At 31.9% G+C, this 26,756-nt stretch overlaps 1 protein-coding gene across 2 annotated transcripts; it reads left to right on the top strand.

Moving 5' to 3' along the window:
• The first annotated feature begins 5,114 nt into the window (after positions 1 to 5,114).
• Positions 5,115 to 25,964, top strand: LOC144843736 (ATP-binding cassette sub-family C member 5-like). 2 transcript variants are annotated; one of them, XM_078700650.1, is made up of 25 exons: positions 5,115 to 5,266; positions 8,838 to 8,947; positions 9,439 to 9,716; positions 11,266 to 11,433; positions 13,140 to 13,287; positions 13,984 to 14,217; positions 14,566 to 14,742; positions 15,189 to 15,336; positions 15,682 to 15,938; positions 16,222 to 16,605; positions 16,958 to 17,227; positions 17,340 to 17,543; positions 17,777 to 18,062; positions 18,523 to 18,540; positions 19,420 to 19,604; positions 19,984 to 20,124; positions 20,506 to 20,635; positions 20,934 to 21,216; positions 21,681 to 21,867; positions 22,375 to 22,654; positions 22,889 to 23,048; positions 23,274 to 23,352; positions 23,653 to 23,766; positions 23,998 to 24,162; positions 24,763 to 25,964. In XM_078700650.1, exons 3-25 carry the CDS (start codon positions 9,475 to 9,477, stop codon positions 24,853 to 24,855), a joined length of 4,353 nt encoding a protein of 1,450 aa, XP_078556776.1. In that variant the 5' UTR covers positions 5,115 to 5,266; positions 8,838 to 8,947; positions 9,439 to 9,474; the 3' UTR covers positions 24,856 to 25,964. The 2 variants fall into 2 exon arrangements, with proteins under 2 accessions (XP_078556776.1, XP_078556777.1); XM_078700651.1 differs by lacking the exon at positions 18,523 to 18,540.
• The last annotated feature ends 792 nt before the right edge of the window (positions 25,965 to 26,756 follow it).

The following is a 26,756-nucleotide window of genomic DNA, read 5'->3' as shown; positions in this document are numbered from 1 at the left end:
ATAACAATAATTGTGTTTAGCTACATATTGAACCTTGTCGTCTATTTTGTCAATTATGTAAACGTCTGAAGTGGAGAAATTGTAGTGACCTATTGACTAACTTTGGCCTTTTTTCGCTTCCTGCCTGTCTGATTGTTCCTTTTTCCTTTGTCTTTTTCTTTCGGGACCCCTCAGGATACAAACCTCCGGGTTTAAAGGGTTATCCTTTGCTCCTATTCGTTTTTTGTTGTCTTTGGACTGTCTTTGCTTGTTTCTTTTCTGTGTTCTGAATTTGTTGTTTTAAAGTCTGCGACTTTTGATGTATATTTTTGTACAATTGTTATTTTTATATGAGCAAGAAATAAAAACAAACAAACAAACAAACCTAATAGAAACTTTAGCAAAAGCTTATTCCGAGCTATCCTGTGCCATTTTCCATAAGAGGAAATTCAATGTATTAACTCGAATCGAAAGTATTGTTTTCTGCGCATTTGCATTCACACTTAACTATCTACCTTGCGATGAAAAAGCGTAACCAATCAGAGTTCAAGAAAGTAGTCCAATGTCCAAATTATTTGAAAGAGCTGCAATATCGAAGAACACACAACAGTCAGTCAATTACATTTCAAGATAAAATGTAAGTATAAAACTATAATTGTTTTCTTATTAAAGTAAGCCAATTTTATACGAGCAACACATTTCCGTGTAAAACCTGCGATCAAATGGGTTGAGTATGATGTGAACTACCCTTTGGGTCCACCAGCATAATGAATTCTATTTAATATATATATATATATATATGTATGTATGTACTCGCCACTATTAGTCCAGTTCCACCAGCTAGTACTACGTGTCTAAACACATTTTGTGCCAATAATTGAAATTACTTTTTCAGGTCTACACGCTGGAAAATCCTTCAAATGTTGTGTTTTTTAGTGTTTTCTTCAGCAGTACTTACAATTGAATATATTTATTTTGCACATCACACACCCAAGTCTTACACAAATCAGCCTCATGTTGGCGGATGTAGTCGCGCGTAAGTACGAGATAAAAATATACATCTAATCAATTTTAGTCTAAAGAAAGACCAATTGTTATGTTTATAAATACATACCTATCAAACATCAAACTAATAAAAAAGGCTTAATGTATTCTTTCAATTTGATAGCCTACTATTCTTAATGCAAAAACGGAATAATAGATAATAATAATTGTGTCCAATAACAACAAAAATCGAAGTGTGTCGTCTTCTTATTCCACAGTATCGGCAACTCATTTTTTGTTCAGCTTGACACACTAGAACAATTACCATTCTTCAATGTTAATTCAATGGTATACTCAACAATCGAACAAAAGTAAGTAAGCAGGATAAACACCAATGGACCATAAGACATTAGTACTTTAATACTTTTTTTCTGATATTCAAATGTTACAAAACATTTCATCGACTGATTTAGACCAAATGATTTGCACAAATGATTAATACTATAGTGATCATTCTATTAATTCAATCCTGCAACCAATCAAATTATTATTCTACTTTCTAGACTATCCTCGTTGGAACGTTTATTTCCACACAACCTTACCATTTTGATAGAGAAGCCCAAGAAAAGAAGAATAAAAAAAAGTAAAATTATACATGTTAGCTACCGGTTGCTGCAAAGTTCAACATGGAATGCCACACCAAACACGTTAGCAACTATTGGTAAAAAGGGTACATGTGCAGTAATTGGAAATTCTGGAATACTTCTCAATAGTTCATGTGGACAAGAGATAGATTCACATGATTTTGTGATGAGATCAAACGTGGCACCAATTAAAGGGTTTGAAAAAGATGTTGGAACCAAAACTGATTTTGCTAGTGTAAATGGTGAACTTGCTACAATCGCTTTGGCGTGTTTTAATAATGTATCGGATAAATGTCACGAAGAAATGTTGAATAGGTTTGCAGAATATAAAACTTCAATTCTTTGGTTAAGTAAGCTTGGGAGATATAGGAAACGAACTTATCTTGGACTTATATCGCAACTGTATAAATACAATATACGATCAAAAATAGCATACCCTTATAGACATATCGGAGCTGAAATAGTGAGGTAAGCAAGCAAAATCTATCTATCCATAATCACAATCATCAACAGTTAAAATCAAAGCTATAAAGCACTAAAAGACTTGTTCTTTTTTACAGTTTCTGGAACATAACCTCTCCTTCATCTGGTCTGTTTCTTTACACCATTGCAGCATCGTTGTGCAAAACAGTTTCTCTCTATGGCTTCTATCCATTTCACAGATCACCAAATGGGAGACAACTAAAGCATCATTATTTTGAGGAAAGGACAATGAACTACTCCACTCTACATCGCATGCCTGAGGAGTTTAAAATGTTTACAATTTTACATAAAGCTGGTTTTATTAAGTTGGTTACGAATGTTTGTTTACAAAATACAAGTCATTTGCAAAATTAACATTTCATTTGTATTCTATTAACTAGTGACTGACTGAAGCTAGTCTCATCGTAGATTGATCATGATGGTTTAGCAAGTTCTTGTGTTGAACTTATTATTAACTAGTGACTGACTGAAGCTAGTCTCATCGTAGATTGACCATGATGGTTTAGCAAGTTCTTGTGTTGAACTTATTATTAACTAGTGACTGACTGAAGCTAGTCTCATCGTAGATTGACCATGATGGTTTAGCAAGTTCTTGTGTTGAACTTATTATTAACTAGTGACTGACTGAAGCTAGTCTCATCGTAGATTAATCATGATGGTTTAGCAAGTTCATGTGTTGAACTTATTCATTCATTCGTTTTTCATTCGTTGCATGCATTAATTTTTTCTAAAATCTAAATTTCTTTTAAACTAAATAAATCGAGTTGAAACAGTCCCGTGACTCGTCGTCGCCTATCTGGCTACTATTTACGATCGTTAACACTTAATGGAAAAAGATCCACCTCTAAACAAATTAAAAAAAAATCCGCGTTTGAAACTAGGCCTATGCATTGTATTGATCTAATACAGTATTGACAATATAGGCCAACGTATTTTGAACATTTCAGTAAATATACGTTGATAGATTGATTGATTGATTGATTCTTTTATTTTTCACACAACATTCATAAAAATATAAATAAAAAATTAAGTACAATAAAGTGTGAAAAACAGGATAACCACAAGAAAGCAAAGCTTTTAATCTGTGGCACCCTAACTTAAAATATAAATTTACAAATATATTACAAAAATGTTTTCATGTAAAAAAAATGTAGGAAAATACAACGTACTATAATATAATATATATATATATATATATATATATATATATATACATCACAGTCTCAGAATATATACGAAAATGTAATTAATTAAGTTAAAGTTAGACATATTTTACAAATGTTGTTTTCGCAAAGATATATTGTTTCTTTATAACTATTAATGCATTTATTTAGTAATAGTTTTTTAAATATTGATATATTTTCACTCTCTCTTATATTTCTTATAAGTTGATTCCATAGCTTAGGTCCTCTATATGCTATACTTTGCTGACCCATATTAGTTGATTTTAATTTTATACAATAATTGTCTTTATTTCGAGTGTTATATGCATGATAATTATCAAATAAACTGAATAAAGAATTAAAACATTTTGGAAGTTGTCCTTTTTGGTATTTAAACATAAAATTTAAAACACTGTTTTTATACAAATCAAATATATAATTGTGCCCGTTTTCACAAAGAGCTGAGAAGAAGATTGTGACATTAAATTAAATAGTCTATAAGATAAATCCCGGCGTTATAGTGTAATCATTCACGTTTGTATTTGCACATCAGTATGTGACTAAGTAAACACAACATAGACAAGTACCTTTAGACCTTTGGTATGTTTGTTGGCTCGATGATTTCAGAACTAACATTTTATTTTGAGAGATTAAAATCTGAGGTAACATTAATGGCATCTGGCTTCTGTGTTAGTTATAGATAACAATACGTATACTTTATTTGGCCTAATTACTTATTTGCATTTTTTATTTAGTGATAGCATGAGTAAAAGTAAACAAGTAAAAAATGGCTATTTTTTTTCTTTTAAAGATCTATTGTCCCCTAAATAAATATTTTTAAATTGTTGTTGTTGAATATGCCATTTTAATGTCATAATAATTATTAACTTTGACCATAAACTGGATCGAAAAAAAAATTAAATTATCTGTCAGACAATGGTTTTGGTTAAAATTAACCGTGTCTTTTGTCTTTTACCACTGAAATATTTGTTAGTTTTTTTTTCTACAGAAGTGAATAACTTTATTAAAACTTCAAAATCGTCATTTTTCATGTGTCTGTAATGTTTTTTCATGTACTTTTGTTACAACTTTATAAGATTCATGCAAAATGTTGTAATTGTCTAGAAATTAGACCTATGTGAATGTGAAGAATTCAAATCTTTGGTAAAACACGTGTTATAATATATGCAAATAATTATCGGATTGAAGATTATTCAAAACGAAAGGTTGTGGTGATGACGTTCTAGGTCCCAGCGTGACAGTGAATGTTGGTAAAAAGAAGAAAAAAAACCCAAAATTTTGGCACAAATGGCGTTTCAAACGTAGACTTCTAGAATGATGAACTTTGTGTAGTTGTTTGTATATGCTGCCCTCTATAGTATACGCCAATAGTTTAAGACAGATTGGCGGCTAGAGGGCGAACTCCTAACTGGGAAGTGAAACTAATTTTAATATTATATTATTGTAGGCCTACTATCAAGAAGATATTTCCTCTATAAAATGGCCCATGGAGTTTCTATCTGCATGTATAACCAAAGAAAACTATCTTTGGTACTGTATAACTGACAATTGAAATGGTGGAATTTAAAGTAAAAGAGTGCTTTCTCGGCAGTGGGTGGGTATGGATTAGCTCCCCTCTAAAGACTAAATATTATTATTTTTTATTTTACCTTTTGGTGTCGTACTGTTTGTATTTTTACCCATTTTAAAAATAATGTTGATGTTTTATATGCGTCAAGATCATTTTCGAACCAGAGTGCTTGAAGAAATAATATAATTGAATTGAATTGTATTGAAAATGAAATAAGATGACGACTCAGTCTCAGACTCTTTGGTTTTCCCCTAAATAGGTCGCCGGCGTGACGTCACAGTCTTGATACGCCTGACTGATTCTTTACAACACGTGATTTTAGGACACACTTACTATATTGCATGCAGTGGACAAACAAACTGAAGGATCGCGTTTGTATTGTAATCATCTGTTAAATTATAATATAAATAAAGTAACGAAAGGTAAGATACATTAAAGATTAATATAGATAGACAGTATATACATGATTTATAAACATAGTTGCATTGCTAGTCTCAACCGGCCTTCATATCATCTGCATCTCACTCCGCGGTGTGTGTGGTATAATGTGGATAATAAGAACTTATTCAAAGAGGAGCTCGTCGGAGCATGGTCGGAGACTGCCTTCTCCTTTTTGTTGATGGACGATGATTGTCCAATACGACGGCCTAGGGCCTAGCTAGACCTTGCGGCTTGTCAGTGTGATTGTAACAGGTTAATTTTCAACATACCGTAGTGTTCAGAGTACTAACTTTATTTTTGTTAATTCTGTAATTCATAATTTTAGATTATTTCAAAATCGTTTTTCAAATTGAAATTTATTTGATCAATTTGCCAGTTGATTGAGAACCCCATCCGCCATCAACCGAGTTCTAATTTGTCCATTCCATTTGTTTTGGTTATAAATGTAGCATCATGATTAATACGTTTTCGCAGTATTCATCATTAATTATACAAACAAAGTTAATCATTATACAAAGTTAATCATTATTCAAAGTTTGACCGGCTGGTTGGAAATAATATTGTGGCTTTAGTTAGGCTTTTTGTTGTAAGTTCAATCCTCAGCTTGGAACATTTTTTTTTTCATCTTTTTCTTTTGTTTATTTTTTCTGGTTTTTACTTACTATCGTCTTGAGGTAAGGTTAGGCTTTAGCCTTTAGACTTTTTGTTGTATGTTCAATCCTCTCTGCTTGGAAGGTTTTTTTTTCTTTTTTCCCCTGTTTTTTTGTCTTGAGGTAAGGTTAGGCCTCTTAATCTTATTCTTAACAGGATTCTTTTGTTTATGGTAAGATTTTTGTTTAGAAATATTGACCAATCAATCTGAATGTAAAGAACGGCATGTATCAAAAGATTCCACAATTATAATCCTAGCCTATACTAATAGACAGATGGTAGCCTATAGTACAATACTATGTTTTTTAAGCTTTGTATAATATGCATTTTTTGTTAAATATAGATCTACTGACACTGAAATGAAAAACTATATAATATAGCTATTTTAGGCGCTCCTTTGATCGTTTTCAGGAGCGCCAAGGAGCGTCAGCGCCATGGCGCTCCTTTTAAATCAAGGTCTGTAATAATGTTTAAATTTTTTAGATAAATATTTGGTCGTCTGTGAAGAAATATTTCACAATAATTTGTTTTTTATTCTAGAGATGATCTGCCTTTATTTCTAAAATGTTTTCCTCATGGTCTTCTTGATTCATTAGCACAGTACTTGACTTGTTCTGCTTTGAAAGCAAACTAGGTTTACGCATAAATAATAAGCAGGGGCGGATCCAGCATTATAGATTAGGTGGGTGGAGGGCTAAATATTTCATAAATGATAAAACCGTTCTGTTGGGATGCGAAAAAATAAAAATAGTCATTATTTTATTTTTTAAAAAGACATGGCTGTTAAATTTTAGGTGGGGGGGGGGGGGGGGGCGGCGCTATTAAAGCCTGTTTTATCCCCGCCTAAATACGTGCTTGAAATCAAAAGTTATTGTAAGGTGCAGTTGACAGATGTAACATCAATTTCATTAATACTCCCTGACTAAATACTTCCAAATAATATGATGTTGTTACCTCTCACCTAGTTTACAATACAACTTATATAAATGGATTAATGAAAGGTTAACTGGGCTTTTGTGTTCATAGAACTGTAAATTTGACTGCTGCTTCAATAGATGTATTCATCTTTATAGTAGTCCTGGCTATTTACCAATTTATCTTTGTTAACGATGACCAATCAGAAATCACAAGGGTGTGAAATGTAGGTGAAGAGTCACTAACTGTAAACATTACAATATTGAAGAAACGTCGGCTAATGTTTACCATTTAATTCTGACTTAAGTGCGGAATTTTAAAAATAATCAATCTCACGGTCTTCTTCATTAAACAATGGACAATTAAGCCATGATTAAACAATAGTATCGCAGGTTCCAAAACCTTTATTATAAAAGCATAGTTTTACTTTTAGTTAACGGTACAATATGAGAATTTTATTTTAAAAATTCCAATGCTTGTTTAGATCTTATATTTTTATTATTTGCTAAATCATAAAATCTGTGCATATATTTATTCTTGAGTAGTTTGTCTTTCCACCTGACCTGTATTTCTGACCCTACTATTATTTATATTTAATTGAGCTGTTTTAGAGGTGTCTATTAACCTCTACCTTCATTGGCACTTTGTTTTTGCCATGAAACTAAATAAATTAAAGTATATAAAATAAATACTTAGCTGTTAAATACGATTTAAGAACTTGGCCTAAAGATTTCTACAACAAGTGCAACATATTCATCATTTCATAATATTCAGAAATGTTCATTGTATCCTGTTGGTAATCAGATAATCGTTACTTACGGCATCACAATGACTTCCTATATTAAAAGAATTAACGCTTCACCTACATTCTAAGTGTTCATTGTACATGCTATTTCTGTAGTTTGTTTGGTTTAACCCTTAATAGTAAACACAACCTAACCTTTCACTTAGATATTACTTAAGTTTTATCAAGTATGATACTGTATTATAACACAATTTATCAGACAGATGTTGGCAAGTGAAGGCAATATTGTTTGACTAATGACAATTACAAGTTGCATAAATTATGAATCTTAATCTAACAAACAGATTATTTTATAATGTAAACTCTCACATACATACTGGAATGTTTTTATCAAGATGTTATCAATATTAGCAAACGTATGTTCTAGAGTGCAATTTAATTAAATCCTGAATATCAATATCATTCTATGAATAAACTTACTTACTTACTTACTTTGGGATATGTTTTATATCAGGTGATACCTCAAAGATATCAAATGGTATCTGATAACTTAAGGTGACATTGTTTGTATTTGTTTATAGATTAAATTAATTGTTGGGCAACATTTCAAATTATGCGCTTACTCATTTATTTTCTTAACCTCATTTTTGTTCATTACTAAACTATTAATTTAAAATTATTTAACTTTATGAAATTCTACAATATAGCTATTTCTAGATTCCCTGCTAATGATCTAATATCAATGGTAACATTTCTTTTGAACTTATTATTTTCTATTTATTTAATATTTTAAATGCATATTGTTTCCTCTTTTCTGTTTTGATGTATACTCTACTGTAGTACTATACTTTAATGTCTGCGTCTCTTATGTTATATATAACCATGACTAGTGGCGGATCCAGGATTTAAAAAAAAAAAGGGGGGGGGGGAGGAATGGGTGAATTAAATGGCTGAGCTTAATGTGATGCCCTATCTTTTGCATTACAATTAGCGCAATTTATAACCAAGCCCCCCCCCCCCCCCCTGGATCTGCCCCTGATGACCATGTAACTTTAAATCTCAGCTGACAGCATGTCACTAAATTAAATACTATATTATTAGTTTATAATATATAAATCAGATGTTGCTTAGCAAGGTTTAAAAGTTTAATTGGGTTTATTGGCTATGTCATGCTTGACTTGTTTTGAAGGAAATTCCTCTGATGCTTTTTTAATGACCAATCAGATATCATTTAAATGTAGGTGAGAAGTCGACACTCATAAAGCATTTCATCATAAAAGTTGTAGTGTGTGCTGTTTTTATCATTATCAAGTGAGATACTGTAGTGGTGGTACTGTACATGCTGTACGCGGTAAGTTTATTTGTTTTATTGTAGCCTATGTTTAATTTTTATTTCACCGACATAGATGTTGGATTTTGGAATAAAAGTTATTATTGTGCATATTAGTAGTATCATTTAAGATATATTTAGTAAGAATAGTAATCAAATTTTTTTGTCATGCCTTTGAAACAATTTAACTTTTTTTTTAATTCATTTTTTAAACTGTAAAATGTTATACTTGATATGTGATACATTACAATTTACATGTATTGTAACAATACTGTTAATTCAATTCACCAGGCATCAGATTGCCTGTATAACTCCACAAAACATAAATTTGGTTATACTTACTACTTACTATGCTACTACTGTGGCAGGTAAATGCTCCACAAATAGAATTTTCAAATTCAATGATTTTTTTAATATCATTATCATAATTTCTCTGAACTGGAATTCAATGTTTTTTAAAATCAAATTCTTTCACTCTTTTTTGCTTATTGTTCAAATTTTAATTCTTCCAGTTATTCCAAAGTTATTTTTTATGTGGTTAAACTAAGATGGAAAGTGACGCAACAGAAGTGGAAATTAAATCAAGAAAAAATGGAACGGCAGCTCACGTTCAAAGTGACTACTCAAGAGATCCTGTGATAGGGGAACCAGTTGATAATGCTGGATATGGAGAGGTCAGAGTTGATGAAGATGTAGTGATGAAGCCTTCCGATAAATATACACCGACCAAAGGAATAAAGAAATACAAAGATCCAATGAAGGTTTTAATACCATTCAGAAGTAAACCAAAGTAAGTATCTGGTAGAGGTGCAGAGGGGGAAGGTCTAATGTAGACTCTGATTTCATTCAGAAGTAAATCTAACTATCTGGTAGTTGGGATAAGGGGAGGGGGTGGAAGGAAGGAAGGTGAAAATGAGGACTAAAAGGTCTAATGAAGTATTAAGTAAGTATTATAGTTGGGAGAGGGGTTTGAAAGTAAGGGTGATAAAAGGAATTGAAATTGACTATAAGATCTACTGAAGACTAACTAAGTATCTGGAAGGTGGTGGGGGTCGCATTGAGAAGGAGAAAGGTTGATGAAATGGATCTAACGAAGGCTTTAGTGTTAGTATATGAGATACTTAGTTTAAACAGAAAGAAGACGGGATATTTGTTATTGGTCCAACACCAATAACCTCAGAAACACAATACTTAACATACAGGAAACCATTCACTATGTTATGTATCAATGTCATACTTGATTGATGTTGATACCAGTTTTATTGTGTCCTTTCCAATAAAAACTCATTTCTCTTTTACATAAATAATTTAATGAGAACAACATGAATTGATATTGTTACATGTTCCAGATTAAGTTAAGCTCTGTCTAGACTACTGTATATAAACTTTTATGTGACAAAAAAAATGTGATGTGCCCATATATAGTAGTGATCGCCCAAATATGGTAATGATATGACATCATATAATTATATGGGCACATAAAGTTTGATAGTGTAGACAGAGCTTAACATAATCTGGAACTTGTAACAATATCAACTCATGTTGTTCTCATTAAATTATTTTTGAAAAAGAGAATGTATTAGTTTTCATTGGAAAGGACACAATTAAACAATCAAATATGCTTGTGTGTAGACACATGTGACAATGTTTCTTCTAGACATTCTTGAAGGCTGTAGGTTCAGGCCCCTATACCGTGTCCCAATTGGTATTATTCTACGAGTTTTGTACCAATTGAAGGCATACACTGGTGTAGGAAATATATAATCCTAACTTCCTTAAAAATGTTAAAGTTCATTTTGTTATTGTGCTTGGTCTAACTGTAGACTATGAGTGGACTCAGTGGGTCCAGGCAGGTTCATTTGTATCTCATAATATTTAAAATGATAATGAAATCAAATTGCATTAAGCATTCACACTCTTTTTAAACTTTGAGCAACCAAGGAAGTGTAATGTAAATTGTTTAAGCTTAGCCTCCAGGTTGCTTGGATGCAAACCAACCTTTGACTCAACCATTTCAGGCTGAGACGTCTCCTTCTCTGCACAGATAATGCCATATGTGGAGATACAGTATAAGAGATTCAGGTGGCTTGGGTAACCTAAGCCACAATATTACCCAACTATAATAACAAGTAATCTCATAATTCAGATAGATAAAAAAGAGGCTTTTTGCCCCAACATTTATGATGCGAGAAATTAGCCTATATACTGTAGTACAGTAGTAGTAGTAGTAGTAGTAGTAGTATTAGTATTTCAATTTTTTATATTTTTTTATTTTTGATTATTGTCCTATAATAAAATAATAAAAATAATAAACTATTTTAATTTTATCGTTATTTCAGGGATCGAAGCAATATCAAATACAGTCCACTGGACCACATGGGATTGTTTTCAATGCTGTCTTGTTCGTGGCTAACTCCTGTCTATAGAAAAGCTTATAAAGGCATGCTAAAATATGAAGACCTTTGGGATCTATCAGATAGTGATAATTCAGAAACAAATGGAGAACGGTATGTAGAATGTCTGGTTACCTTAACGTCATGTATACTGTAGTTATAACATGGACCTATAAATTATTTTAGGGTCATGGTTATACAGACTGTTCCAGTATTGTTACTACATTTGAACCCCTGTAAAGCTCTGTCTACACTATCAAACTAGTGTGATGTGCCCAAATATGGTATTGATATGACATCATCATGTCCATATATGGGCACATCACATTTTCACATAAAGTTTGATAGTGTAGACAAGGCTATAGGGGGTATATTCGTGTCCCAACAAAGCGTCCTCTTAATAGGAGTGTCTTCTGATTGGCCATTGTGTGTTATAAACATATTTCCCCTTGTTTGTTTCACAGGGAATGTCTTTGTAGCTCTGTCTACACTATCAAACTTTATGTGACCACAAAATGTAATGTGCCCACATATGGATGGTGTCATATCACTACCATATTTGGGCACATCACACTAGGATAGTGTAGACAGAGCTTTAGAATTGTGCTTCATACTGACTGTAATAATTATTTAAATGTTTTTCCATTGCCTTCTTCTTCGCTTAAGTATCCTTCTTAAACGTATATCATGCTCTTTCACCTACATAATTCAATATCCTTAACCTTTGGACTGAGTGATATTTGTCTGCAAATTTCAAATGGAAACACTAATGAAAAGCAATAAAAGAATAGTTAGTAACTGTACTTAGTGTACAGTATATAACAAATATGTATTATGCCGCATGGGAAAGTAATGTGATTGTATTGTACAGTTTCAGAAAATCAGAAATTAGTAATTTATAAATTCTTCCAGTTCAGTTTAGCAACCACCTTAAGATGCACTCTTTACTCTTTAAGGAAATAGTGGCATACAGAAGTGTATTATATCTTTTTAGTTTTAATTGTATTTGGTTTGTGGTTATAATTTATATTGTTGTTTTCCTCCAAAATTATGGATTGACATTTTGCAGAGTTTTCATAATTAATTACCTAAGCTTTGTCTAGTGGTTGAACTTTGTAAGCATAATAATTATAGTTATTATAATTAAAAACTGCGTTAATATATTAAATTATTTTATGGTGTCAGTGTGAAACACTCCATGCTGTCAATAATATATGATTGTCTATTTACAATGAATATCTCTCTTTTACTTCCCTTGTGTGTAAAAGCACATAATACTTTGATAGAATAGTAGAAATCTATCTTTTATCTGGATGCTTTAGTATGTCCAACCAGAGATCAATTTAATTGGTAATAATAATACAAAAATTGTTATAATAAATTGTTGAAAAGACAATTCCGAAGGATAATTATGCTAGAACAAAAAAAAAAAACAGAAGGAAATAAGACAATAAAAATGCATGTTTGTACACATTTTTCAGAAAATAATTTGATTTAAGGAACACTTTAAATGTAATTGTAGCATATGTAAACAATTTGTTGATAAATAAACAATGATTGGTCTAAAGCTCTGTCTAAAAGTGTGATGTGCCTAAATATGGTAGTAATGTGCCTAAATATGGTAGTTATGTGCCCAAATACTGTATGGTAGTGATATCATGTCCATATATGGGCACACACATTTTATTGTCACAGAAAGTTTGATGGTGTAGACAAGGCCTAACCCAGTGGGATTCTTATATAAACATGTACATACTTTTATTTTATCATTGATAATACCCCACTAATTTGACCCTTAATAAAATGTTTTATTTCTTTAGGTTTGGAAGGTTATGGTTGGAGGAACTGACAGCCAAAGGCAAGGAGGAGGCATCACTTTCTAAAGTCTGCTACCGCTTTATTAGAACACGTCATATATTCATGTTATTTGGATTGTTTATATGGCTATTCTCTGCTTTTGCTAGTTCGGTTAGTAATTCACATTTTATTATGTATTACAACACAATTCATAATAAAACATTCATTTTCAGACTTTAATGGGGAATATGCCTAAAGTGTAGACCACTTTGTAATTTTGTTTAATTTTTTTAAAGCAAAATTCCAGTTTGATTTAGAGTTTTTAGGGTGTCATTTAAAATGTTAATTAAAGGGAGTAACCCTTCCAGATGAATAATGACATTAAGTTCCAATGAAATACACATGAAGATATATGGGCATTACGAATTTGCCATGTCATTCATTTTCATAGTTTAATGGGGAATATGCCTAATTAATAGTGTAAACCACTTTAACCACCACTTTAAAGCAAAATTCAAGTTTTTAGGGTGTAATTTTAAATTTTAAAGAGGGTAACCCTTCCAGCTGGACAAAATAATAACAGTTTTGATATTAAGTTCCAATAAAATAAACATGACAAATATACGTGCATTTACAATTATTTTGCCTTGTCATCCTGTATCACTGTTTGTTATATAATTATATGTAGTCTAAGTTTCAATACAAACTTGATTTAAAAATACTTAAGTGTTTGCTTAACTGATACAATATTAACTGAAGTTATTTAATTTTTTTTATTTTGATTTTTTTTTTACAGAAGTGAATAACTTGATTAAAACTGCGAAATAGCCTATTCAAAATCTGATTTTATTAATCTTTTTATTTCAGGCTTTTGTTGTACAAGATCTTTTGAAATACATTGAAGATGAAGAAGATGATTTATGGTATGGTTTATCGCTGGTTCTTTTTATCTTGCTTCTCAATATATCTCGTGTTTGTGGCGACGTTTTCTTCTGGACGTTTGGAATGAGAACAGCAACGCGGATGAAGAATGGCGTTGTTACGACTGTCTTTAAAAAGGTTGCTAGGTTGAGGGGTCTTCAAGATAAAACTGTTGGAGAGGTATGTGGCAATTTTAGAGGGTACTTAAGCTCTGTCTACACTATCAAACTAGTTTGACAAAAAAAGTGTGATGGGAAGGGAAAAGATGTGCCCAAATATGGTAGTCATATGACATCATCATGTCCATATATTTTTTGTCACATAAAACTTTATAGTGTAGACAGAGCTTTATACATTACCTTGATAACAAAAAATTCTTTGACATTTGAAAGCATTATCTCAGTTTTAAGTTTCTTTTTTATAAACTAAAAATTCAATTTTAAAATCAAATACTCATGTTTATCCTTTATTTCTCAATAATTACTTAAAATTTATATAATATCTTTATTTTCATTCTACTCCATGCAGATTGTCAACATTTGTGCAAATGATTGTCAACGTATTCATGATTGCGTTGTCGTTGGTAACTTCCTGTTGTCTTCCATCTTTCTCGTTATCGCTGTACTGATTGCATCTGGTTTAATTGTTGGCCCATCAGCTGTCCTGGGCGTCTTTGTTACATTCCTTTTCTTTTGGCCATTGCAGGTAAGATGCGGTTAATTTTGTCTGAATCATCCTTCACAGTAAATAAATTCTTCAAGGAGTCCAAGTCAAACTATATAATCCCTCACTGTGAGAAACTAGATGCTCGCAATTTAAGATATACAAATACTGAAATACAATAAAATAAATACAAATAGACTAAAATTATTCTTTTTTTATTGAATTACAGTCAGTATGACTGGTGTTCACACTGAAATGTGCATAAATCACCATTTTATGCAGTGTACATGAATTAAATAATTTACTATTTATGAAGTAATTAGTTACAGAATGTATTCTCTTCTTCTTCTTCTTAACGTTTTCCGTCTTCCGACATTACGCTTTCCACAATTTGTTTCCATTTTTGTCTGTTTATGGCAGGATGGTTTGTTATTATTATTAATATAGAATGTATTTATATTGAGAAATTTAATTTATTTAAATTCCAGATTGTATTTGGAAAATTAACATCTGTTATACGTCAGAAAGGAATCCTAATAACAGACAAACGAGTACAGAAAATGAATGAACTTTTAAATCATGTGAAACTTTTAAAAATGTATGCTTGGGAAAAGCCATTTTCAGAATCTATACTTGGTAAGTCAGTGCTTTTATTTTAAAAGAGTTATCTTATTAAAGAGACACACCAAAAACAGTCAAATATTCTTATTGAACGTAAACGAAACTATCAGAAAAGATCCGTTTGACATTTGACCCTCCTCTTCCTGACCCTCCCACATAATCATAATTAGTATGGTAGTGTAGTTTGAACAGTTTGGAATTCTGTTTTAATATTTGGATCTGCTCAAGCCAGAACAAGTAAATACAATGGTTGACTAAATGATAAGAAAAGAAAGAAAATCTGACCTGTATTTTTTGTAACTATAGTATTGGAAAGCATCTACAAAGTATTTCAATATACACTTGTTTATTTTTTTAAAGGAATTAGACAAGATGAAAAAAAGACTCTAGAGAATGCTGGCTACATGCAGAGTATATCCATCTCAATTGCACCAATTACACCAAATATTGCAACCGTCGTTTGTGTTCTCATTCACATCGGATTCGGAAACAGCATAACTGCTTCAGAGGCTTTTACGTTGGTGGCGCTGTTATACACGCTTCGTATTGTTCTGGGACCTCTTACTTGGGCTATTAGGCTGCTTGCTGAGGCAGGAATTGCTGTCAAGAGAATGAAGGTCATTTTCAAATTTATTTTCTCAAGTTAAAATGTGACAGATCTTTCTTCCTGTAATTATTCACCTGCTCAAAGTTTTCTCTCAAATCGCAAACCTCATTTGAAACCATGGTGGTCTAATTGTATGGCACCCACATCAGTACAGTACAGTACAAATCTCTATTTACTGTATGAATATCAGTACATTAAAGTACAAATCTCTATTCTTCAGTTTTTTCTTATATCTCCATTTACTGTATGAATTTAGCCATAACAATCATTATTACATTGTTGTATTATTTTAGAGTATCCTTATTATGGATGATATGCAGCCTCTGCACTATATTGGACAAGAAGATTCAAAATATGCCGTAATCATGTCAAATGCATCGTTAGGATGGGACAAAATTGACAAGACGGAAGTTGAAAAACCTGATGGCATCTATAGACCAAAACTGAACGGAGAACTCCACGAACCGGCCGCAGCGCAGGATATTTCATTTCAAATTGATAATGATGGCCAAACTATCGTCAGTAAAAAGCCTGGCAGGAAGGTGAATAGAAGAGGCAGTGTGCCGTTCACAGAGTTAAAGGAGATTCTTAAAGAAAGTAAGAAGCCGGAGAGATTGCCTGTTATAACAGAAGACGTAACTGAAGTTCTTCATAATATTGACCTGAATCTTGAAATGGTAAACTTAAACATTTTGGATTATTTTACTGTATGTAGTTGCATACATTTAGGGTAGAAAGACAAAAATGTTGTATTTGATGATATCTTTAAGCATGCTGTCATTATACAAAGAGAAGAAAATGTAAACTTTTTTCAATATATTTTCTGAGGATTATTGTGTTTTTGTAACTAATTTTATGTATATATTATTTTTGCAATTCAGCTCTTTGGGCTGCAATAGTCATAATATTTGTTTTATATGTTGAATAAAATATATCAAAATATATATATTAGCATACACTTTCAATAAATGTACACTTATGTTCTCATACATATACCCATCAATTAGATTATCTTCTCTCTGTTTTCAGGGTAAACTGACTGGTGTTTGTGGAGCGGTTGGCAGTGGCAAATCCTCTCTGATTGCGTCTGTTCTGGGTCAAATGCACATCATTGAAGGAGAGTGCCTCGTTAACGGCACATTTGCATACGCTGCGCAAGAAGCCTGGATGTTCAATGCAACTCTGCGTGAGAATATTCTCTTTGGCCGAGAATTTGATGAGGAAAAATATGATACGGTTCTTTTTGCTTGCAGTTTAAAACCAGACCTCAAGATTTTACCACATGGCGATGAAACAGAGGTGATATTTTTTTTTTTTTTCTGTTTGATTATGGAAAATATTGCATATATTAATTTAGAAGACAGTATTTTATTTTTAAGTAATGGTCTTTGTTCTTATTTGATATCTTTAGATTGGAGAGCGAGGAATAAACTTAAGTGGTGGCCAGAAGCAAAGAATAAGTCTTGCGAGGGCGCTGTATGCAGACCGTGATATATACCTGCTTGACGATCCCTTAAGTGCTGTGGATGCTCATGTTGGACAGCACATATTTGAGAACTGTATAAAGACTGCCCTCAAACAAAAAACTGTTTTGTTTGTTACACATCAACTTCAGGTAACAACAGTAGAACATTTTTTTTACGTACCCTGAATTTACGTTCCCTGGATTTTACGTTCCCTGGGTTTTATGTACGCTTAAAATGACCGATGATGTCATTGTTTTTAGTAATTATAATACATAAAATACTGTAGTGTGTTATTTTCTTACATTGAGGGCGCAATTTAACAACATTTTTCAAATATTTGTTTGAATTGTAAAAACTGAATTCAAATTTCTTTTTCATTTAGTATTTAAAAGATTGTGATCAAGTTATCACCTTAAAAGAAGGATATATAGCGGAAGTTGGCACTCATGATGAACTGATTGCAGCCCAGGGTGAGTACGCCAACCTCATCGCGATGTTTCACGCCAAACAGGAGAACGAGGAAGAGGAAGCAGAGGATGAAGCATTTGACGAAGATGGCGAGACTATTTCCATAGGCTCAGAAAGATCAGCTTCGTTCAAACGTAGTGTCAGTCGCATGTCATCAAAAAGTGGCAAGAGCTATGAGTCAATGGAAACTGAAAATGAAGGTAATGTAGTACTCTATAGAAATTAGCACACAATTCTTTTACAATCTTTATCATAATTGTATGTTAGAGCTTCACATGTTTACATTTATTTTAACATAGTTATGTAGTATATCTCTTTACATAACCTTGCGTTTTTAAATATGTTTACATACATTTTTTTTCTTATCAACAAATGGTCTTTTTTTCTTATACTTTACACATTTTTTTTACAAATATTTTACAATATTAAAATATGAAAGTGATTCAGAATTTCAGGATCATTTAAATATTGACATTGATTAACTAAAATTCGCAGTGATAATGATAATAATAATTAGCTAATCTATCATAGCAATAATTGATAATGTAACACCTTTAATACCATGATTAGCATTTGATTATTAGTATAGGCCAGCAGGCTGTTATAGGCAAACAATATAATCAGTATATTATTATTGTTTTTTCAATGCTTATAACATAGATGGCTTTGATGAAACCGGTAAGTAGTAGTCTATGCTCCCACCCTATCCTTACTCACAAGTCTTCTCTCCTAACAGCAAACCTCCTCCTGTGATATTCAAGTGTTTTTCCTTCGCCATCTTTCTTCTCTCAGCCTTGACCCACACAATGATTTGAACCCTGCTGTTGGATTAGTAAAGCTAGCATGTCAACCACTATGCTACTGTGCCGTATTTCCTAGTAATGAAAGCTCTTCACTCACTTTTGATCCCAACTTTACCTTTTTATCCCTAATCACCATAGTAACCATTATGCATGGATGTGAATTTAAAATTTAGAAACCCAACACACAATGACCTGTGACCCGCATTCACCCATGAAATTTAAATATTATGCATGTTTTTGGTTGTACAGGTGGTACATTGTAATTTGCATGCTTCTTTTTTGTTATTACCTTTTGTGGTTTAACTACCATCTTTGTTCATTCAATGTTTCATCAAGAATTAATTACAGAATCTCTATTTTCTAAATGTTTTCGTTATTTTCTTTTTTTCATCCTTAAGGCCTATAGATAGTACTATGCTTTGAATTGTTAATTTATTAGCATTGTCAAATTATACTGCAGCCCTTGTTTAATTGTTGTTGTTTCTACTGTATTAGTATTATATTACCTGTTTTTTTTCTATGACTTGTTTTTATCAGTATATTACTGCTTACTGTACTTTTCAAGAATATTGCATGAGAATAATTTGCTTTACTTCTTTTTTTTTTTTAAGTCTGTCTAATATTGAAATTTAATTAAATTCACATCATAATTATTTGACATAATTAAATTTGTAGTATGTCAAATATAACAAATATATTATAATATTATAATAAATAGTTAATATGTTTTTTAATTTTATGTCTTCAAACTCAGGTCAGTTGATACAGAAAGAGGTACAGACAGAGGGCGCCATCAAGGGTGTTACTTTCCGTGGATACATAAACGCAATGGGCGGAGTGTTTATGTTTATCTTTATGCTAAGTTCATACTTACTAATGATGGCAGCATTAACATTCAACAATACTTGGCTTAGTTATTGGCTAGGTGAAGGTAGTGGAGTAAGTATTACAGACAATTGACCCATACAGTACATGTTTTATTATTACTAAACATACATATTTTATTCATATTTTTTTATGGCGTGTAGTTTACTCATATACTGTAACCTTTTTTTGTATTTTATTAATTAACTTTATGGCTCTGTCTACATCATCAAACTTTATGTGACAAAAAAAATGTGGTGTGCCCATATACATGATGATGTCATCACTATCATATTTGGGCATATCACTACCATATTTGGGCACATCAAACTTTTTTTGTCAAACTAGTTTGATAGTGTAGACAGAGCCTTATAGGCTGCTGTATTATCTTTACCTCATACATCATATTTTCAATTCTATTTCTATTAACAACTTATTCATTATGCTTTAACAGCAGGTGAAATTCAATGAGACTGATGAAATCAGTGATAACATAGCTGATAATCCTGATTTAGATTTTTACACAATGATATATGGTTTGTCACTGGTTGCCATCATATTCTTTGCTGCTTGCAAGAGTGGAATATTTGCCAAGGTACTTATTTATTCTCACTAAGCCCTACCATTGTCCAATCAAATGACAGGAGTCTATTTAGGTGTAAATATATACAGTTGCATAACACAGAGACCCTAAGTGGCCCTGCAACGATGGAGGCCTTAGATGTTTTCAGCATTTTTCAACATATTTTAAAGCCTTTTTTTCATCTGGGCTCTGCTTAGGTGCCCCCAGTAAGCTCTGGTGCCCCTGGGTTTAGCCAGTGAGCGATCATAGCCGTTACGCCACTGTATATAAGGTACATAACTTGAAGACATTATTTCCAATAACTATATAGTTTTTACAAAATGCTGCAACTGAAAAATCATTTCCATTTAGACAATTTTTATTATTGAAATAAATTTTCATTTTTGTTTATAGTTGACACTAAAAGCCTCATCAAACCTTCATGATGATTTGTTCAATACGGTCTTGCGTTGTCCTATGAGTTTTTTTGATACCACTCCAACAGGTCGAATATTAAACAGATTTTCTTCAGATTTAAATGAAGGTATGATGTTTATTTTATTATTTTTCTTCATACCAGTACCTCTCATCATAAGTACCTACTGTGTGGGGACTAACCTGCAACTGGGCTGTGTGGACGACACATACCACAACTACTCCTCTAAGGCTCCCTTTGTGTTGAGTGCTGCCACCAAACAGCATCTGTTCGTCTGTCCACAACATATATATCATATGAGCATGCGTTTCATCTGAGCACCTCTGATCATATATAATGTCTCATCTAAATATAAACACCTTGTCACAAACTTAAATAAAATAATCTGTATTTTTTGTTTTTTTAGTTGATACCCTGCTTCCACTGAATATGGAGCTTTTCCTTCAGAACGCCTTCACTGTGTTCTTTGCTCTTCTTGTCATCTGTGTCATTTTCCCTTACTTCTTACTTGCTGTTATCCCTCTTGGTATCGTGTTTGCCATCATTCTCACCATATACCGCAGAGGGATCCGCGACTTGAAGAGAATTGAAAATATTTGTAGGTCACCATACTTCTCGCATATTAGTGCCACTGTTCAGGGGCTTTCAACGATACATGCTTACGAAAAAACAGAAGAATTTATCCAAAGGTTAGTTGAAATAGTTGTTTTAAAAACTAAACAGTATAAAGAATACCTGTGTTAAATGATGCATAGTTAATTCAATATAATAGACCCCAAAATGAATCTATTAAAGGCCCTAAATATGATATTATTTATTGTCATTTTAACAATGAATGTACAAATGAAATTTGGTTGGTTTCTAATTCTAGAGAAGTATTAAGCTCTGCCATCTGGAGTAATGTCAACAATCTATATTAGTATATAATTTTAGATTATTTATTTTAGATTATAAAAGGATCCTAATGGAACTAAGCTAATAAGCTTTTTGGGCTATCCTAGAAAATCTTATATAAATGTATTTATCTGTAATGTCAGTAATTTATGTTATCACTTTGTATGTATTTTTATGATAATTTGTAATGTCAGTAATTCACTTTTTATGTATTTTATAAAAATTGTCCTAATAAATTAAAATAAAATTGTTTTCATAGATTTAAGGAACTACTGGACTACCAATCATTGCCATACCTTTTGTTCCGCATATCTGCTCGTTGGGCCGGGGTCAGACTGGAGTCTCTGGTCATCATCATCTCAACTTTGGTCAACCTTCTTATAGTTGTATTCAAGAGTGAAATTTCCCCTGCAACAGCTGGCCTTGTAATTTCATACACAGTACAGGTAAAGTATAGTAATAATCATAATAAGCTTTATTTATTCACGGACACTTAACTGTTTTCAGTAAGGCCATGCTCAAAAGAAAAAAATATAAAATAAATAAATGTATACAGAAAAATAAAAACTAGAACAGACCATAATTACTATTAAAGCAAAATTATGAAAACAGTAAATTGTAAGAAATGGGTTAAGAGGATTAATTTAAAAAAATGTTGAGCAAAAGAGGAAGAAAGGAGAGTTTTACTGCCTCTTATTTATCTATTGTAAACTTCAATGTGTTTACCAGAAGACAACTGTCTTACCTACTGTATGTTAGGATTATGATATTTTTTTTCTTTTTTATCTGTCTGTTTGAATATCATCTTTGTCTATAGGCATGTCTTCCACAAGCATCCTGCTTTTTTTAACATGCCTTCTTTAACTTTTATCGTTTATTTTTTTTACCTACATCTTGTTAACTGTCTTTTTTGAAGTAATAAATATCACTTTGAATTGAATGTTGTTTTACAGATAACGGGGCTGTTTCAGTTACTTGTAATCATGGCGTCTGAAACAGAGGCACGGTTTACATCCGTTGAAAGAATCTTAGATTACATACGTGAGCTAAAACCAGAAGCACCACCAACAATACAAGATAAGAAGCCAGCAAAAGAATGGCCAAACAAAGGACATATACAATTTAAAAATTATAAGATGCGGTATAGAGAAGGACTCCCTCTTGTGTTGAAGGGCGTTAATTTAGAGATTAAACCGCAAGAGAAGATAGGAATAGTTGGTCGTACTGGATCAGGTATATTGACAGTTTTTGTCCTGTATCTGGTTCCCGTGTTTTCTTTTTTTTTGTTTTATGAGCTACCTCACACAAGCTTTGCTTTTTTGGAAATTTGCTCCTCTTAGTGTAATCAAATTATTGTTAATTTATTATTATGAACTTATATGAGAAATGAATTTTACTTTGATTGATTGATTGAAAGTAAATAACGTAAATTAATGTTTATTTTCTATCGTTAATTACATTTTTCAGGAAAGTCATCACTAGGTGTTGGTTTGTTCCGATTGGTCGAAGCTGCTGATGGTGACATTATCATTGATGGTGTCAAAATTGGAGCAATTGGTCTTACTGACTTAAGATCACAACTGTCCATCATCCCACAAGATCCAGTGTTGTTTGTTGGCACTGTCCGGTATGAATACATAATTGTTTACAGTAAATTAAATATATTGTATGTAAAAGTAAAGCAATGGTATAATGTAATACAGATAACTTTACCCCATGCACATCTCCACCAAGGTTTTACTGCTGCTGCTAATAATAGCACTAGCAAATGTCTCAAATATTATAGGAAAGATGTGTGAAGTAAAAATCTTTGTCTTTGTTGTAATTAATATGGTTTTTTTTATAAATGTAGATATAATTTAGATCCTACTAATTCATTTGAGGATGTAGACTTATGGAAATCACTAGAAAGGACTTATATGAAAGAAAAGGTAAGAAAGTACCTTGTAACAAGAATAACTAAGACTGTTGGTTCCACAGTATGTTTCCCAAATATAGGCCATGTAATATAGAACTTTTGATTTGCCAAACATCTTATAGGCCAAGTTATGTCCTTCCTCACTCAATTCCTTGACACAATTTAGGGAGATTTTAGTTGCAGACAACGACCTAAGACAAATTATACTAATGTCCTGGTTGATGCAAATTGAAAGTTCTCTACTAGCTCCTAATAGCTATAGTAGAAGAAGCATTATTTTAACAATATAAATTAAACATTATTTTAATTTTAGATTCAGTCACTGGATAATAAATTAGAAGCCACAGTGGTTGAAGGAGGGGATAACTTCTCAATTGGTGAAAGGCAATTGCTATGTATGGCAAGGGCTTTGCTGAGAAACAGTAAGGTAGGTTAACACAAAGATAATAACAGAAATAATTGTATTTCACAACCAAATATATATTAATAAGCAACCCAACGGAAATACGTTTATGCAAATATTCATTCAAAAAAAGCTGAGCTAAATGAGCTGTGCATATTTTAGTTTTTAACGTTGTTTCACAGTTGAAAGTCACGGTCAAATTTAGATAATAATAAAGTGCGAGTTTCATGACACTTTGTAACTTTTTATCTACAGGTGTTGATGTTAGATGAAGCAACTGCTGCGATTGACACAGAGACGGATAGCTTAGTACAGAAGACAATCAGAGAAGAGTTCAAAGAATGTACAATGTTAACAATAGCACATAGACTCAATACAATAATGGACTGTGACCGTATACTGGTTATGGATGCAGGAAAGGTATGGTTTACATACCTCAATGATAAGAGTATAGTATTACAGTAGACCCCTATTAGTTTACATACCTCAATGATAGTAGTATAGTATTACAGTAAACCCCTATTAAAGGAAAACCTTCAGGATCCAACTAAGTCTTTTCCTTTAATTGCTAAAATATATTCATTTCATAATGACAATTCATAACATAATTATTTTTTAAAATATTAATTTCTTAATATATTCATTTCTTAACGTATTCATTTCTTAACATATTCAATTCTTAACATATTCATTTCTTAACATATTCAATTTTTAACACATTCAATTCTTAACATATTCAATTCTTAACATATTCATTTCTAAACATATTCATTTCTTAACATATTGTCACCTCAATAGGGATGGGCCATAGTAGTGTTAAAACATACATTGCCTGACTCATTTCACAGGAGTGTCTCCTGAATAGGTGGGAAGGCCGGGAATTTAATGGTACAATTAATTAATAGTATAATTAACTTATCCAGTCATTGATAGGCCTTCTGTCATTTCTTGAAAACATCAGTACATAGTTTTACAATATCTTTGAGAGTTTTTCTTCACCAGTTTGTGATTTGTTTACAGGTTGCTGAATATGACAAACCTTCAACACTGTTGGCAAATTCAAATTCAATTTTCGCTGGAATGGTTGCAGCCTCTGAATCTCAACGTAATTGAACATTAGCTTCTACCAGAGTATATTGCAGATTCTGAATGATTACGTGATATACAACTGCAGCTTTAATTGCAGCTGTAAATACTTCATAAATAAAAACTTTTATGTGAGTTGCAGCTGAGTTAAATAAACACATTAGAATTGTTGCAGCTTGTAGCAGCCAAATAGAACAGCAGCGGTTTCTACTTGACGTAAAGTTGTAAGGCAGCAGCTGCAACTTGACCTGAAGTTGCAAGGCAGCAACTGGCTAATGAACAACATCATATTTTATAACGAAACATAAATATCAAATTGCTGTATTTGTATTACCCAGAATGGATGCTTATTCCACATTTTATTATTATTAACAACTTAATCAGAAAAATGTAATAGAATATATATTTGTAGTAAAGTTATATTTTATGATGTACATAATAGAAGGTATATAATAGTATTTGCTTTATTGAGTAATGAACAATTCAAGTTATAAAGCTTGTCAGTGAGTGACATTATGTTGAGGTGACCATGAATGTTCCTGTTCAGAAATCAAATTGTTATTTAAACCATGTATTCTGTTAAATAAAAGTAATGGCTATTTGAACCGTGTTTTTGTGTAGCCTAAAATAGATGACTAATAGGCACCATCTATAGTGTAGTGGCTGCTTCCAATGCCTTCATTTCAACTCCAATAAATAAAAGGGGTTAGATATCCTCTTTCTTAATAGTATACACACAGAAGTTTGTTGAGGAATTATAGTATCAAAGGTCAGAATATAACGATGAAAGTTACTTAAACTCAATCAAATTAGTTCATGCGCCTGGTATACCAGTAATCAGTAATACCAGCTTTGTTATCAACCCCCAGTGTAAAAATGTGCGTGACTAAAAGTACATAGATTAAGTACTTAAAACCAGTATTTATAATTAAATTTATTTAATTTTATATCAAAATGTGTCAATATAAATTACAATTTGTGTCCGTTTGTTTTAGAATATATATTATATGGTGCTTGTTTCGTACTTATAGTTTCCATTTTGTTGGTTACAGTTTTTAAAATGTTTTTTTCAGACCAAAATAGTACAAAAATCATGTAAATAATTATATTATACTTAATTTATTAAATGACTTACATTTAAAGTTGTCTCTGTTTTGTCATTTCTTGAAACTTCTGAAACCTAGTAGGCCTAGTATAACAATTTTAAAGCTCTGTCTACACTATCAAACAAGTTTTACAAAAAAATGTGGTGTGCCCAAATATAGTAGTGATATGCTTAAATATGGTAGTGATATGTCCATATAATGGGCACATCAAATTTTTTTGTTGTCAAAGTTTGATAGTGTAGACAGAGCTTTAGACAAAGTTTACTAGACATCGTGCTTCGAGTGATGAAGTCAAAATCCAGTTGGATTAAAATAGGAATTCAGATTATAATTATGACAATTTCAAATTTCCCGAGTGGTTTTTGGAAGTCGGAAACTTATTCAAAGCAGAGGTCTAACTTTCTTATGAGAGTTCGGATAATCATAAATATAGAGGGCGGTATACCGTATAAGCATCATCGGAACTAAGTACAGTACTGTAGTATAAGCACAGCAATAATTATATAAATTTAAAAAAATGATATAATTTGACGGCAGTAATATATCCCGTTTTTAATTAACAATAAGCATACTATAAATACACACTCAATGTCACTGGGCCAATGAAGCGGAATTTACCAAATCCTAACTTCCGTTTTTACTTTTAATAATTTTATATAAAAAAAAGAAAAGGAATTATTTTAGACAACAAAAGGCCTCTAAAAATCATTTAACTAGCTACTTTTATACATTATATTTGTAGTAATCAAACCTCAGTGTTTAGCATTGAAATAATTTCCGGCAAATGACGTTCTGTTTATACAGTAAAACAAAAGAAAAATC

This window comes from Antedon bifida, chromosome 5 (assembly GCF_963402885.1).
Source record: "Antedon bifida chromosome 5, ecAntBifi1.1, whole genome shotgun sequence".
In the NCBI taxonomy this organism is placed as follows: Eukaryota; Metazoa; Echinodermata; class Crinoidea; order Comatulida; family Antedonidae; genus Antedon; species Antedon bifida.
Note: the sequence above shows the minus strand (reverse complement) of the source record. Positions and strands in the feature narration are given on the sequence as shown.

Coding starts and splice junctions, on each gene's coding strand:
- LOC144843736 (XM_078700650.1), top strand. CDS start 9,475: ATGGAAAGTGACGCAACAGAAGTGGAAATTAAATCAAGAAAAAATGGA. Junction 15,939..16,221: donor TTGCTGTCAAGAGAATGAAG/GTCATTTTCAAA, acceptor GTATTATTTTAG/AGTATCCTTATTATGGATGA. Junction 22,655..22,888: donor AGTTGGTCGTACTGGATCAG/GTATATTGACAG, acceptor TACATTTTTCAG/GAAAGTCATCACTAGGTGTT.